The following is a 17562-nucleotide window of genomic DNA, read 5'->3' as shown; positions in this document are numbered from 1 at the left end:
CAGCCTTTCAGAGAAAATATGTAATACAGTCTTCTCAAAAGCATGGAGATGAGCTTAAGGCCTAACTTTGAACCCAGTTAAAAACTGAATGTGTGGGGCTTACCCCCTTATGTTGCTTTAACAGCATGGAAAATGAAGGTATGTGTTGGGTTATATTTTTTTTATGGCTCGTAGATAGCAGGCAGTGACCGTGGTGGACCTCAGAGGCCTTGCTGATTTAAGTGTTGAGTTCTGTAAAAGTTTAAGTTAAAAAATGGCAGGTGATTTTATAAGCAATTTTTAATTGAACACTTAGGGGAACAGATTGCCTGGAACACTACGAACCTGCGGTGTTGTAGCTTGTAGACTGCACAGTAAATAATAATCAAATAATGCGAAATAAAGAGGAAAAGCCAACCAAGATATAGTAAGCAAATAAAAATTGAATAATAACTGTAATTTCCAATACATTATCCACGTATGGTCACCAAATAAGGAAAAAATGCATTGGAAAGCAAAGGCTTAGATCTTTGAGGAAGCCCAGGAGAGACATATTGCTTCCATTTATAACAGGAAATCAACTGAAAAGTTGTAATTGACAGAAAGGGAGTGAGTTTATGTCCCTTGAGGTGCACTAGGATCAGCAACAGGCAAATGGTGTAAACACAATAAATCACAGAACAAGTCGTTTAATATGATTTTTTTTTTTTTTTAGAAAATAAGAATACAATTTTGTAAAGTACAATAAATATAAAATGAGGGAGGGCCTGTGGGGCACTGGTAAAGAAACACCGTGCTCCTTTTTTGAGAGAGTTGATGAAAATATATCTTGAATGGGAAATTAGGTTTCCAGGAGTGGTTATTCATAGGCTATTGAAGGATCCAATTAAACTGGAATACACTTTGCATGGCTTTCATAATCATAATGATTGATTTCAGTGAGTTTACTCTTGACTTCACCCAATATAATATGAACAAAATCAAGCTGCTTATTTTCCTGCTGTGTATCCAGATATGTCCGTCCCCTTTGAATGCTTTGAATTATGTCTTCTGTTTTATTTTTTTTTTTTTATTAAAATAATAGTTTGAGCAAAGGGAAACAAGTAGGTCAATAAATACCAGAACCAATAAAACCTGGTTTCCCACATGTTTGTGTCTTGTCTGAGCTTCATGTAGAGCCAAAAATGTAAATTTATTTGTTTTTTAATTACAATTCTTGAATTGCTACCTGACTTAGTCTACAGCCTCTCCCACAGCCTTGTGCTCACCCTCTTCATCCAGCTGCTCTGTAGAAATGGAGTTATGCTTTGTTTTCTGGTCTTTCCCATTTAGCAAGACCATATAATCTTTGTTGTCCAAGAGGTCACAGTCCCCTTCAAACTCTTCATGTGTACTCTATTACTATTATTATTACTATTATGTATAATTTATTATTAACTTGAACTGGCCTATATAGGATAATGCCAGACCACAGCCAGAACAATGCCCAGATGCCACCTCCCCGCTGCATAGCACTAACTCAACATGCCCTCTCCATTCAACAGCAAACCATTGAGGACTACATCTTGGTGTTTGTGTTGTAGGATGGGAGAACAGATGTACAATTTTTCTTGGTGGTGGTGACTGTATGGATATTTTTTGACTTGTTATGGGACTCTTGTGGCACATATCAAAAGTCTGACTGAAGTCAAACTAGATCCTAAGGGTTTACTGTCCACTGTGCTACTTACCTTTTCCTTACTTGGCAGATCCTTGTTAGCCTTCCTTACCATAAATTAATTATACTTCTCTTGTCATGTAGGAAGGAACTTTCAGTAAAAGCCATAGTTTCAAGTCTGGAAGGGTAGATAGCTGGTTTTTAACAGTAAATAGTTCACAACATAACAGAAGTTAAACTCTTGAGACAAGTCCTGACCCTGTTAATTGTTCCTACACACTGCCCCTGTGAAACTGTGTTAATGGAAAGACTTTAAATATTGATAGCATTAAATTCAATTATGATAAGCCACTTTATTTACTGCCCCTTTTGCATTAGCCAGTCCATAAATATTTTAATAATTTCATTTATTGTATGTTTTTTTCATCCACACAATCTTACCTTGTGTTAAATTGCCCAGTTAGCACTTTCGTGAGTGTTGCATTCGTACTTAACACTGAGAGTTAGGGCGATGCCTGTTCTCCATTTCATGGCTGCACCCAAATTTATGCGCTTTCAAATTAAACCTGTGCAAAAAGTGATGATCTCCATTTTGTAGGGGCAGTGTAAATGCTACAGGATATTTTAACATGACAGCAGGTCGATAAGCTATAACAGTCTCCAATTAGCACTTGCAGAAGCTGTGATCTTTTTATAAACTTGGGTGAAAGATTATGTCTTGCCTGGAAAACCATTAAAAATTAATTTCCTTTGATTATGTAGGATAGGAATGAGACAAACACATGGCCTCACACAGGAAGGAACTTTTGCCAATTAAAATTGGACACACAGAGCTCAGATTTCTAACACAGTTTTTGTCAAATGTTGGTTTATCTTTTTGAAGTGTGGTTTTTCCTTTCTAATGACCATAATGAAGGGTAGTGAGGGCTGCTTTGCCATGATATACAGACATTTCTCAAATGCAACTTTAATGGATTTTTGTGTTAAAAATACAGACTTGTTGTGTGTTGAGCCCTACTGGAAATTTATGCTGCTTCTGATATTCTGTTCACTTGCATACACCTACACTGTTCTATCTGCTAAGCATGTAGCTAAATTGTTAAGTAGGTACTGAATCATAGAATAGTTAGGGTTGGAAAGGACCTTAAGATCATCTAGTTTCAACCCTCAAATGAATGATGCTTTCATTTTAGCCAAGTGTGGTCTCATTGTTGCTGCCTGCTTTTATTTCCATGTGTATCAAATAGTAGGTAAAAAAAATTATCTGTGCATAAATCACTGAATTCCTTTTGCCTTTTTCTTCTGCCAAAGGAGATACAGATTTGACAGTCATTAGCTGTCTGGTCATGTTTGTTGCACAGAACAGTATTGTAAAATACGGTAATGAAAAATGTAATCTTTTGAAGGAAAAAAAAGTGAAAATCCTTACCAAATATCTTTACTTATTTTTTTGTTTCCAACTAGAACTGTCATTTGCTTGGATCTTCAATGAATATCCATCATTTGTACAAGAGGATAGTCGGCGATTTGTATCTCAAGAGACCGGTCACCTCTACATAGCCAAAGTCGAGCCATCAGATGTGGGAAATTACACCTGTGTTGTAACCAGCACTGTGACCAACAGCCAAGTTCTGGGGTCACCAACGCCTCTAGTGCTACGCACTGATGGTACGACTTCCTTTCTGCACTGTGACTAAGTAACACATCTAGTTGTCATCTGTGAATGTTTTTGTCTCTTACAGTGTAACTTTTCAAGCATTCTCAGAATACTGATTGCTTATAATAAGATAAAGTATTTTGTGTTGCATGCTTCTCTTTCTCTGTGAAGCCTGGCAGTGAGTTTGCTTGCAGGTACCTATGATTCTCTCTGTAAATGGAGTGTGAGAGAAGTAAACTTGATTTTTAATGTGATGCAATACTAAAGTGAGAAAAAAGGCTTTTAAAACTAAAAAATACCTTTTTCAATTGTCTTCTATAGGTGTGATGGGGGAATACGAACCCAAAATAGAAGTTCAGTTTCCTGAGACACTTCCTGCAGCTAAAGGCTCAACTGTGAAGCTAGAATGCTTTGCACTAGGAAAGTAAGTTTTCAACTTCATCCATACTGAAAGCTGAAGCACAAAAGGGTTAACCTGCACAAGACATACGAAGTTCTGGCAGTCATATATGGTCTGAAGATAATATTTTGGTCATCATAATTATTGCCTTGGAATAAGAGGGCAGATTTTTGAAGTAATTCTTGATTTTGTTTAAAACTAAAATGCGTATGTTGCCAATGCAGTAATTTACATTAAATTTCAAATTATTTTGAGTTAATATCAGAGCAGTTTTGCATGTCTCCTTTGACCTAACTCAGCTTTCTCTGTGTAGAAGGAAGTGAAGTCTGTGAGAAGTCTCTGTTTTACTGTTAAACGTACTTGATGCTGTCATAATATTGTTCTTCCTTTATAGCTGAAGTAAAGATTAAAATGCATTTCACTTCTGAATGAGATTTCACACACAGTTGATATCTTTTCTACTTCACAAATGATCTGAGAACACATTTATGTTACGGTAAATGTATTTACTTACCACTTTGTGGTTTATTTGAAGACAGCTTTGTCAGATGTTCATAATTGTAAGTGCCAGATTGATAACTTGATCACATGCTATTGCTTTGGTTCCCCAGCTAGGTGAGTGAAGGTTTTAAAATTGGAGAATGAATGACTGTTGTAGGATAGGAAGGTCAAAAGACTTGCCTTGATTCTCCTTCCATGGCAGTCACTGGTAAATCTGACCTGTCTTGGGGGGGGCAGTGCAGAGTTACAAGAAATTGCTGGACATTCACACAGATATTCATGAAAAATTCAGTATCACAAATGACAGCACATGAAACAGAACCGGTGTATGCAAATCTGTTGCCATAGTGTCTGCCCATCTGTCATATAAAGTACAACTACCACTTTTAACACGAGCTTTTAGTCACTTCTGAGTTGCATTTAAGTATCTAAATTTTGACAATCGCATACTTTATGCAAAGCTGTTTAAAATCCCATTATTCTCCCTTTAGCCCTGTGCCTCAGATTAACTGGAGAAGAACTGATGGTCTGCCATTTCCAAGTAAAATAAAGCTGAGGAAATCCAATGGCATGATCGAAATTCCTAATTTCCAGCAGGAGGATGCGGGACTATATGAATGTATTACTGAAAACTCAAGAGGAAAAAATATTGCAAGAGGGCGTCTCACTTACTATGGTAGGAAACTTTCTTTCTCCCTGTCTCCCACTCCTCTTTGCACATGAAATACAAACTACCCTGGGGTACTTTAGGATTTACAGCTTCTGCAATACTACCACGCATTTGTGCTTAAAAGTCCATGGCATCTTAACTACTCGCAAAGAATGAAAACTTCTGGACCAGGTTTTTTATAACATTTCTAATAAATGCCCAGGCTCAACAGGGTTGCCAAGTGTAGTGCAGGAAGTGCTTCTGTTTATTTTTCTGTGATGGAAAGGCTTTACTTTAAAGGCTATTGGTCCATTGGTGAACCCTTAGATTTTCACTCTATTGTATTTATTTGAGGGATCGTTTAGGCCTTACATTTACAGGAAATGCAAATTTTTCTTGCTTTAGGAAAAGGTTACTGATAGATATTCTCAATTCTTTGCTTTCAAAATGCCAATTTTATTTTAAAATTAGTAAATAAAGAGATAATACAATCCAGCATAGAAAATTAAATAGTAAGAGATCTAATAACTGGGAAGAAGACAGGGTCTGTTATGCATTTAAGGCTATAAAGTGGAATGAGTATCAGCAAAGCACACTGGTAGGGTTTTACAGCTAGAGTGATTTGCAGCAAAGTGGTAATTGACAAGTTTTGTTAAAGCCAGATCTCAGCAAATACAATTTTCTTTAGGTAAATGGTAATTTTAAGAGTGTTTCAGACTGTGCTTTGAAATGTTACCCTCATGTAGGAATATGTGAGGAAAGAGATGGTTTTTATGTTGTGTAAAAAAGCACAGAGCGTATCTACTGTGTAGCTTTGAGCAAATGTGCTGTTTACTACTTGTATATGGGAAGCTGCATTTCCTAGAACACAGAGACTGCTGCAATGTAGATATTATCAATGAAGGTTTTAGTTTAAGGCACAGCAGGTTTTATAAGGTTTATAAGGTTATAAGACTTCCCAGCTTCTCAATTAATATTTAGACTCAATCGATGCTCCATCATGAAGTTGGACCAGGGGACTTTGAGTAGCCTGAATTTTTAATATACTAATTGCAATTACTGCTTTTTGAGAAATCCTATTAATAACACAGAGCAAAAGACTGAAGATGCTTCATCTGCCACTGTCATCTGTCATTCCAAACTTGGCACTATGCTTTTGATTGTATAAAATGACTTTTATTAACTACTTGAAAGTTTCGAACAAGTTAGGGTTTATATGTGGCTCAGTTTTTCTACCCAAGATTTAAATCAGGGCAGTTGTAAGACATAGTGTTAACTACATGCAAAATTGAGTAGGTTTGTTCATTAGTCCTTGGGGTATAATTACAATAGTGCACAAGCTTGATATATTTGGTCTGCTTCCCAAGTTCTGTTTGCTCAATAAAGGAGCTGAAATAAAGGATGTTGCTAATCACTAAAAGCAGCAAGTTGCAGTTTTGTGACAATGTGAACATTTTCATTACAAATCCAGAAAGAGATTTGAACCCTTGAATAGAGTTCATATTCCAGTATAAATGTCTACCCATATTAGATTCATCCCTTATATGGATGTTTATACTGAAAAGAATAATGAGACCTGTAATGGCATTAATGGCACTCCAACTGTTTCATTTCATTTGTTCTGCTTAATGAAACCCATTCTGCAGAATTAAGTAGATTTAAGTAATCTTTCTTATTTTGTTACTTGCTTTGTTGTTGCAGATAAAATGTGAATAAGTCAGTATTCAGGATAGGATCATTCTAGCACTTTTTGATTTGGAGGATTTTAATTCTGTCTATAGATTAATAATGTATAGCTGAAGTTAGTATTTTCTGATGGCTTGTCACTGCGCCTCTTATCAAACCTCAGAAATCTGTCTGGTAAAGAAATTTAACCATATGCCACTCAGTCTTCCAATAAAAGATCAATATTTAAGGAAGTTGTTCTAAAAGCAGATGAGGATTTGGGGAAACTAATGCAATATACTGAAGACTCAGACTAAAAAATATCCCATCTGCCAGAAAGTGGGTACCAGTACTGGCAAAGATGACACAAATCTGTGTGGTAATGTTAGTGGTTGTTGGCTGCTGTTAAAAGACTTCATTGGTAGAAGTGCAAGACTAATGTCTGCTAATCATACACAGAAAAATACAAGCATTGCAAATGGACAAATGCCTTTTTAGTTCAACAGTGACATCATTTATTTTCTTGTCCTCAGTAGAACAAAGCACATTTCTGGCTTACCCAAAAAAGAGTCAAGAATTGGGGTTAACGTTTTCCATGTTGTTGTAGTGAAATAATGTGGAAAGTAAATTAGGGGGAGAAGAAAAAGACAATTTTCCATGTGACTGAAAAATAGAGTGTTTTTTCCTTCTTTACAGATTTGAAAGATTCTTTGTAAGGGAAATACAAGCTAATCCTAAACCAAAGCTTGAAACATTTCATTGCTTTGCTGTGAAGCAAAGCATTCTTATTTTCCTGGTTAGTTTCATGAGCTGAAACTGTAAAATTTGAAATCTGAAAATTGGGTTTTTCAGGCTATAAATTTTTTTATTTAAAAAGCCCCCACAAAACCAACCCACTTATGTTTGCCATGCTGTCCTGCCACTTCTTCCAGTCATGAATTACGGTCTTGAAGCCACAAATCACTTGAATGTAGGCTCAACTTTATTCATGACCATAGTAATTTTCTCAAGAGTACGTATAAATACGTTTGGTTTATAAGTTCTGTGCACATCTGTAACTCTCGTCATCAAAATAAAATGAGTTGTGGGGTTGGTTTTTGTTTTAATTTATTGTGGGGTTTAAATATAACTCTCAACCCGTAGTTAAAGGCTATCATTAAAACAGATACTCTAAAACAGACATTCTGAGTTCTTTCATACCATAACCAACAGGCTATTAATCTTTCATTATTTCTTATGAAACATTTTAACAAGAAAAGCCCAGCATCAAATGTTCAGGTTTTTGTCCTTTGTACAGTTCCAGCATTTGTTTAATGCCAGTTTTCCCCTCCAGGGAGTTCAGAATGTGCTAAAAATTGGACAAATTATCTAACTTTGATTTAATATAAAACCTGAATATATAAATTATTTGCTTTCACTTTATTAGTATATTCCATTATTATTGCTATTAGCCCTTTCCATAAAGAGATAACAGAAGAAGAAAGACTCCATGGGCATGTTTCATGGCATGGAAGAATGAGAAGAGATAAAACAATTACATTTTTGTAATTTTAAGATGCAGTTAAACATGTAACGTGCTAGAGATATGTGAGGCAATTAATTTAAAGTATAATTGAAGACATTCTTAATTAGTATGTGCTGTTTTAATGGAACTCATTCTTGACACTGCCAAGGCAAAATGTTTAACAGGGAGAAAAAAGTTCTGCTGCTGTGGTCTGTGATAGCAGAGGCAGACCCCCCCAGTAATATGTAATTTTTGTTGTTCATGGAGATGTTCTCAAACCATTAACTACAAGGGTATGAATGGCTAAATAATATTAAGGAATTGCTGTGTTCATCAATATAGATTTTAATTGTTGATTCTAATAATTTAATTGCCTTGCTACAGAGACAAATCTTACATCTCTTTTTACATACTAAAACTTTCCTCGATGTAGCAATTACCTGTAACTTGAGACCTTCTTATTTTTGACTTGAGTACACATTAATGGACATCTTCAGGGATGTTTTAGATCCTTCTCTAGGCACAGTTTTATTAGAAAAGTGTAATTCATGCTTAAAATCATTCAGAGTTTGAAGATAAATTTCATCACTGTTGTAGGCATTGGTATGAGTGTCATAGCCTGACTTTCAGATATGCTGCACAGAAAAAGGAAGGTTAAATTTTCTGGTTGTTTTGGGTTTTTTTCCCCAGTATGCTTCATAGCTGCTTTCTCTTGAACTATGGAAAGTTCGTTTTGACTCTGATTTATTGCCCAACTGCTGAGCTGTCCAAAGGTATTTTCAAAGGAGATTTCCAGTCCAGTTTTCATACTGTATATTTCAAAGTAAAGGTATGCGCATAAGCAGACTGCACCTTATGTGCAAGCCCCAATTAGGGACTGTTCTGGAACGGCTTCCCGTAGTCCTCTGTCTCCAAGCAAAGACATGGCAGACCTCAGTACTCCCTAGGAAAGCACAATGCCTAGACTAAAGTCGGGGGCCTGAAGCTCTGTCTTTTCTTCATGCTGTTCTGTGGCTTACAGAATTAAAAGGAGATTTTTATTGGACTTTCCTACTCTGAATAAAATCCTGTATAAAATCACGTGTCAACATGCACTGTGCGTGGTACCCCACAAGCTATTTGCAAATTAAATCTTGACATCAGCTCCTTCAGCTACTTCCAAGAGCTTCATCGCAGTCACTTATTGCAGTTGGTCTTCGTTCACATCAACCCCCTCGAACAGTCATTGCAACGGGTTTCTAAAAAGTATGAAGAAATGGTGCATCCTTATGGCCTACAGGGATGTCCTAGAGCATAATGAAACCACATTTGTTGTCTTCAGGAAGACCTGCCAGGTCTAATTAGCTGGAAGAAAAGGGTCATCATAGCCACCAAAAACAAGATGACTGAATCTTCTCACTGGGATAAATTGTACGAAGTTACGTACCTGTATCACTTCTTGCCAGTGGGACCACGAGTATTGCAAGGAATATATTAGGCAAAAGCAACTGAAGCAAAATACAGGTTGGTGCTTTTCCAGGTGACTGACCATGAGGATGACAGATAACCTCCTTTAGAAAATCAGTTACCTACAAGTGTTTCATCCTGAGGGAACTCTGTATGAATCTTTTATGAAGATCATACAGCAGGTTCCTAAGAATTCTTAATATTATCATACAATATGGATTTCTGTCACAGTCTTAGATCCTGCACTACAAACTCCATTAACATTAACTTCCAACCTCTTGACTTACAGGATAGCATCTTTTTTTCATCTCAATGAAAATATGTTACCTGCTTGCATATTGCTTGCTTAAGGAGAAAGAATGGTGTCTCCTCAAGATCTAACTTACAAGCCAACACAGTAGCTCAATGAGAGAATGAGGCCTTGTTACCAAGTCATTAGTCTCCCTTCAGGAGCACAGATGTGGCAGTGGTGGTGGAACCAGATGTTCTAAGCAAATGTGACTAACAGTGACTAGACCTCAAGAGGATTAAAGCTTTATATTCAGAATCATTTAGGTGCAGTCAGACAGAGCTCAAGAGAAAGAACATTGCTGGGCATGGAATGTCATGCTTATGCTTTGAGAGGGTGGGCAGGTCTACTGATAGAAGACCTGTCTGCACTTCTCGGCTGCTGCAATGTGGACCATCTTTATTTTGGCCAAGATTCAGAGCATTCAGTGCAATATTCCCAGCTGGAATTGGCCCTGTTTAGCTGCCTTTTCAATTTTGAACTGGTTAGTTGAATTGTTCTTTTTCAAAGAGTTTCTAATACTTTCACAACCTTTTTTAAAGACTTTTGAGATGTGGCAGATTGAAAAGTGTATTTTTCATTCTGCTGAATTCCTTCATCAGTAATTTGAAGAGAAAAAGAGCCTTCCTCAAGAAAATCACTGAAGTCTACATCAACACTCTTGCCAATAAACAAGCACCATAAATTTCTCACACTGTGGCTTAGATAGCTCTGTTCTGTTCATTTCTGCTTTGGGCGGTTGACTTTCCCATTCCTTCCATTTATCATATGTACCATGGAGACTTCAGAAACCCTCCTATAGAGACTGACATGAAGACTTCTAAGATGAAGATTTACGGTGTAGGCAATGTTTTTCTTATTAATGGAGTCGAATGCAAGATCTGGAACTTGAAAATAGATTATGCTTAACCCACTTCCAAGTGAAGACAGGCAGCAGATGTGAAATACTGCACATGTATGGATTCATCAATAATTCAAGCACTGTTGCTTGTTGCATAATATTTAGGTATGCAAAATGCAGGAAGCATGCTGACATGGAGTCCTGAGCTTATCTCACCTTGACACATGTGGAGCAAATGACGTAAGAAAGCAATGGCTCTTTCTTGAACTCCAGTGTTGTAACAGTAACTTTCAAGACTGAATGAGGATTAACATCAGTAAGATACTACATTTGTCTGACAAAGGTCAGGTTATCCAGTCTTTTAGACCTGACCTTGATAAAGAGATAAAGATCATCCCCAAAATCAGTGAAGTGCATTAACCCACATTGGGGTATAAGAGGCGTACAGAGCAAAAGAACAGAAGGTTTCACTATCAGCAAATCCTGACTGAGTTCCAAAACCTCCTAAATTGATAACTCAATGAATATATTTCAGTAAGTTCTTTTATGAGAAGATAATCCTAAGTATGTGTACATAAATCACAAATAGCATTAATCCTTGATACTATAAAAGTATGATACTGTACATGATGATGTTGAGATTCTATCCCTGCATTGCAGAATATATAACAGAGAGAGAATTCATATACTAGACAAGAATGAATCTTTTTTTATGAAGTTAATACCAACCACCATCCAGCTGTTGGTCTGCTGGTTTTGTACCTATGGCAGTGGAACAGGTTCAGCTCTCAACTCTACTGCAGACATCCCTTGTGTCTATAGGCAAGTCATTAATTTCCCTGGTCTGAAATAATTGCTGGTGAAACTCCATTGTAGTAGGAAGTTCAACAGGAATTGATCTGACCTTCTGTGCTTCCAAAACTCACCTATAAAATAATGTTTTTCCTAATGTATCACCAGTTATTCCTCACGTACACACACACATATGTGTACACACACACATATATGTTGATGAGTGTTATATATAGATATATACATTATATAGATGTATATGTGTTATATGCATAGATATGAGTGTTAGGAGATTCTCTTAAATTACCAGCTTAGGAAAATCTTTAAGGTAATCAGATCGACTCTGGAAAATTCTTCTGCCTTTAGCTATATATTTTCAACCATGTTTCATTGTACTTGTTATCTATTTTCTCTATATGCAACGCCCATTTTCTTGGAGAAGTAGTATACATAGGTATTATATATCTATATGATATATATAATTCTTGGTAAATTGAGTAAGTTCAAAGGAAATTCACATGACTTAGCTGTAAAACAATATTGTGCTGTTGTATGAAATAGCACTAAAGGAATACTCTTGTCTTTCATGCAGTGATGTTTATTGGCCAAATGACTTTTTTTTTCCCCTACCCTATGAAAGCTGTAATAGGTGTTTTAAACTTTATAGTTGTAATTGTATTTTAGGTAGTTCTGAAGGCTGTATGCTATTAATAGATCAAGATTTTGTATAAAAATTAGCTGGTTTAAAGGACTTTTTAAAGGTCATATTCTGGTTTGCATCACTGAAATGCTGTGATAAAACTAATGCTTTCTAGAATAGTCTCATATATCCACGTATTCATCCAGTTAAGCACTGACTAGAATTACAAAACAATTTAAATGGTATTTAGACCTAAGGCTGACATGCCATTAATTTTTTTATTTTTTTTTAGGGCTTAAAGGATTCTCTTCAGCATTAATTTGATGATTTAGCTACATCAATTTTTTAATTCAAGTATCACCACTCATTTCTTTATCTTACATTTACCTCAATTTCAAAGTTGTTTTGTTTAATCATGAGCGATTTCAGTACTGGTTTCACTAGTTCAGCTTCAGTGATCTGTAGTCTCAGTTTTCTTTTGGTTTATTGCTTGTAATAAAAATGTATAAAAGGAACAGGGAGCAATTTGTTTCTTTAGGTGACTTGAAGCAGAACAAGTGAGAATGTCTGTTGGTATAAACCAGTCTACACAGCAAAATGATGAATGTCATGCAGATTAACCCTTTGATTTTCATATGGAACAACAGCTTTTTAGGGTCTTTGTTGATGAGTATGTATATTTCATCTGCAGCAAAACCTCACTGGGTCCAGACAATAAAAGATACTGAAGTTGCTGTAGAAGACACCTTATACTGGGACTGCAGAGCAAGCGGGAAGCCCAAACCATCATATAGGTGGCTGAAGAATGGAGAACAACTGTCAATAGAGGTAACATTGTGTTTTGAAAGCATGATGCTATATAAAATTAACAATACTTTATGTGAGAATTTGCAGAGGTCCACATAATTAGTCGAATTACTGGTTTTTGTATGTTTGTTAAGAGCATCCAGATTGAAACATCAAAAATTGCAGTACCAGATGCACAAAGACAAATGATGTTGGACAAAAATATCCCCACTAAAAGCAGATCCAAAAGCAATGATAGAAGCATCAGAATAAGTATGTAGGGAAAGATTGGAGAGGGAAGTTTAACTGAATTTATACCTTAAGAACCATGAATAATCAATAGAGAACTTATTTTATTATACTTGCTGTTGGTGTTTCGCTAAAGGTAATGAGAAAACATGTTCAAACTTCCTGATTAAAAAAAAGGCAAATATCCTAAAAATTCACAAGGTCACAATCAAAGAATGAAACCTAAATTTCCGTGTGACACAGATTTTTTTTTTTTAAATACAATTGTTAAAATAAATTAATGGAGAGTAATGCATTTGGTAACAGAAGATGTTCTACTCGGAAGATAAGGTACTTGGTCTCCCAAATCAGAAATGCAGAAAAGCATCTGATACCCATATTGATTTTAAATCTGCCCAGTTCAGGTTATCAGGAATATAAACTATGAGTAGTAGCCCATCATAGGAAGGCATTTTGCCTTTGGCCAGTGCATTGTCCTGAATATTGACACTCAGAGGTGAAGAAGGAAGAGCGACTGTTCCAGTAAATTTAGTGGATGGTTATGACATTTGATCTAAGCACTGAAAAACATTTCCTGTCAGAATGTTATACTTAGATGCTCACTCAAAGGAATGGTAGTGTTCTGTGAACAGGTTAAATACAAAATCTCATCTCAGTGATGAGTATTAAGTGCATTGTTACGGTATCACTTAGGTAATGTGCTTTTTTACCTTGGTAAGTACAAACATATCTTCTCTTGTTCAGTTTTCCCATTTTTCCAGTTTTGAGTATTGCTGTTCAGCTTTTCTGACATGATGTCAGGGCATTAGCGTGGCTTACTCTGGAAATATTTAAAGACTGTCAACTGTAGAACTAAGCCTTTGAATGCTGGCATTGAGGAGACGTCAGAGAGGAGTACTCTGTGTAAAGTGATCAGTTTTCTTCAGCTCCTCGAGTGCAATAATTCTTCATGCTGGGTTTCCACCACCAAAATCTGCTGAGGTTGTTCTTCGTAGCTCCCCTTCTCCATCTTTGGTAAGGAAGAAAAAGAGGAGCAGCGTGGGATGCTAGAGAGAGGATCAGGACATGGAGACTCAGACTTGTTCCTCTTTGGGATTGTTTTTTATGGGGTTTAACTGGCTGAGCACCTTGCACTAAACTGGGAGGGAACCTGTCAGGGAAGGAGCCGAGATAAGCTGTTCTGTCTACCCAGCTGTGGAGCCAGCTCTAGGTACATGCCCTTAGGAAAAGGCAGAAAGTGAGTACCATTGCATTAGGCCTGGTAAGCCATGTCCAGATCACAAAAAAAGAAGCAATAATGGGAAAATGTTTTTTTGAGCAAATTTGTTCTTTTGTCAGTTATTGTTTCTCTGGTTTTCCTCAGAGGACAAGCTCCTTTGGTTTTGTCTTTGTCATTGGTTCTTTTTCTCACCATTTCCTTTCACTCCATCCTCAAATTAGTCACTTCTTACCATAATTCATAAAGCTTCCCAAGAATAAACAAGGTGAGAAGTTCCCTGTTCTTCAGTTGCTTTGTCGGCTCTAAAGCACTCAAATATGTGTTTAATGACTTGGAATTTTTTCTGCATAGTATTACAGAGAGCTCATTAGCAAATGGCATGTGTGAAATCTCTAAATAGTACAAAATGCCAGTGCCATCTGTATAGTTTGGATGCTCTGGTCTGTCATGAGGAGCCTCGTCTAATTTTTGTCCGTATTTCTGGGGAAATACAAGGCTATTTGCAATTGCAAAGCCTGAGCAAGTTCGAAGAATCTATTTCATACTGTGTTGCCAAGTCTCCATATTTGATCACCATCGCCATACCATGGTGCAGTCATGTCGCTTACTTTGGAACTGTTGTTATGATTAGGCTGTTACATTTACCCCATTTTTTGTGTTTATGCTGGCCTATTTCTTACTTATTTTAAATTTTTCACAGGGAATATATCATCAATAAAGATATTTTTCTTAATATTCAGGGAAGGATCCAAATTGAAAATGGTGCACTTACAATATCAAATCTAAATCTGACAGATTCTGGCAGATACCAGTGCATAGCTGAAAATAAACATGGTCTCATCTATTCAAGTGCAGAGCTCAGGGTTGTAGGTAAGATTTTCCTTTTTCACTAACACACAAGCTTCATCCTCCCACTCCACACCCCCTCCGCCTGCCTCATGTTCCACCGCATCATGATCTCAAATTTAACTCGCTCAGCTGTTATCACTGAAATAAACATTTTTGTCAACCTAATATCTTTATCTGCAGTGCCAAGGAATTGTCTCATCTGCTTCCAGAGGATTTGCAGTCCAATCATTCATTGCTTTAAAACAGAACACTGCTAAATTATTCATTAGGGGAAGAGCAGAGATGGGAGCTTGGACACAGGCCTGAAGATTAAAACCGCTTGCATGGTCTGGAGGCAGCCCTGACTCCACACATCACTCAGCTGCACTCGCCTCCTGCACTGCAGTTCCAGTGCTCGCTCCCAGGGCAGCCACATCATTTTAAAAGCAATAGGTTGCTCTTTTGTGCATCCTTTCTCAGTCCAGGGGACAAGGGGTTGTTGCTCCGTCATTCAAAGAGTGTGTGCTTCAGTCTAAAAGAGTGACAGTCATTTGAGGGAAACACTGAATTTGGGACTGCCTTACATGCTCATACGCTCATGCAATTTCTACCTCCAATGTAGACTGATTTCAAAACAAAGCCTGTAAGAGCAGCATGTTTTGGGGTCATGAGTTATTTCTTTCCCATCATTACGGTTACAGTCAATCAGCAGACTGCTCCCTCAGCCTTGTTCCTTTAGAATACTGAACTTCTTTTAGAAGTTCATTGTTAGTACAGGTAGAAGCCATGTGCCTTTTCCTAACTGTCAGTTAATGAAAACTATACACACTCAGAATGCGCTGTGCTGTCATTTTATGTCATTTAACCTACCCAGTCTGACATGCACTTTGACACAAAACTAGAAGCTAAGCAGTACCCTGAGGTTTGATGGGACTGCTGGTGTTGACTGCCCTCCCTGAGCTTACACAATTCATGTATGCTCATGTTCAGCAAAGCACAATGTTAGGCACATAATTAACACTTGTTGGGTTCACTGAGCTTCACCTCAGCTGAGGTTCTGTGATCTTCTGTGCAGGCTTCATTAGGTGACGTACTTTGCATAACTGAGACCTTCATTTAGTACCAGTATGAAGAGGAGAAATGCATAATTCTCTAATAGAAAGGTCTGTTTGAACTGACGAATTCAAGTTTTTAATTATGTTTGGAATCTGAGAAGTGTCAGGTAAGCTCTGAATAGTAGTAGCATTAATATTATTAAAGATGCTTTATTTCACTGTTACTGTACCTTCTCTTTTTAGCTTCTGCTCCAGATTTTTCCAAGAATCCAATGAAGAAACTGATTCAGGTTCAAATAGGCAGCACAGTTGATTTTGAATGCAAACCCAGAGCTTTCCCTAAGGCCAAAAGTTCCTGGAAGAAGGGAGGTGAGCAGCTACACGAAAATGAAAGGTATCAAGTTACATTGGTTTATTTGTTTTAATTTTACAAAAAGCTTGTTTCTGTCTTTTCGTGCAGTAGCATTGTCTGTAGATTGAAATAGTTGTAAAGTCTTTCTGGAGACTGTCTAGCTGGTGGAGTTGTTCGGTTGGTTTTTAATTGTCATTGTACGTGAGCACTGAGTGTGTGCATATTGCTTTCTTTACGGTATAGGATAGGTTTTATTTTCAGGGTGTTTTTTAGAATATAATGAATAAAGAGAACTGGACAGCGAAGAGCAGTGGAATGCAGGGAGAAGTGAGAGCATAGAAGTCACTGTAGAACATGCAGAAGGAAAGACAGAAAATGGGAATTAAATTAATTGCCTACTGAAAGAAGAAATGCTTCCCACCAGGATGCAGCTTTCCACCTCTGAAATAAATAATTTTGGGTGATGTAATGAGCATAATAAGAATTAGCAAGAATTCTCTCCTCTTACCTGGCAGAGGTCAATTATTACCCCATATTATGGTTATAGTGTGTATACTTGAAGCATCTTGCACTTACGGAGGCTGTTCATTGCCAAGCATCTTATATTATAAAACCTTTAAAAGTTTTCTCTGAGGTACCTCTTATCTGCAGTCATTACGCCACAACTAGACTTTGTTCATTACAAATTAATCTGGAGTAGCTTCTATTCGAAGCAGACCATAGTCCCCCAGATGTCCAGGTAGAGAGGACAAAGGATCCAAACCATAGTTGCCTTCCTGTATGTTCCTCTGTGATGAAAAGCTGGCCTAAGACATGTATATCTCTTGATGGGTGAACTTCTGTTTTTCTTTTATCCTCCAGAAAAGGAGGATTAGACAAAATGCACTTGATGCTCATTTAACTCATCAAAACCAGAAGACATATCAAAATGTGCTCCAACCTAGATAACCCCCTAAAAGATTTGTTTTATATGTGTATATGATTGTTAACTGATCTGTAATACTGGACAGTTGCTGTGTGTTGGCTGTAGTGGGTCCTGTGCTCCTGGCTCTA

The 17562-nt window shown here is 37.1% G+C and overlaps 1 protein-coding gene across 2 annotated transcripts in view; it reads left to right on the top strand.

Annotated features, from left to right (window-relative positions):
- The window catches only part of LOC133216989 (contactin-3-like), a 104683-nt gene that overhangs the window by 65743 nt on the left and 21378 nt on the right, over positions 1–17562 (top strand). For both annotated transcript variants that reach the window (XM_061362114.1, XM_061362115.1), the window contains exons 4-9: positions 3101–3304; positions 3615–3717; positions 4686–4870; positions 12712–12848; positions 15015–15144; positions 16401–16551. In XM_061362114.1, the coding sequence (XP_061218098.1) occupies positions 3101–3304; positions 3615–3717; positions 4686–4870; positions 12712–12848; positions 15015–15144; positions 16401–16551 (910 nt within the window). The remainder of the gene's footprint in view (positions 1–3100; positions 3305–3614; positions 3718–4685; positions 4871–12711; positions 12849–15014; positions 15145–16400; positions 16552–17562) is intronic.

This window comes from Neopsephotus bourkii, unplaced genomic scaffold (genome assembly GCF_033783945.1).
Source record: "Neopsephotus bourkii isolate Nb327-2 ecotype Australia unplaced genomic scaffold, CSIRO-AGI_Nbou_v1 NB_1080, whole genome shotgun sequence".
NCBI classification, from domain to species: Eukaryota; Metazoa; Chordata; class Aves; order Psittaciformes; family Psittacidae; genus Neopsephotus; species Neopsephotus bourkii.
This window is presented reverse-complemented; position numbering and strand designations above follow the sequence as displayed.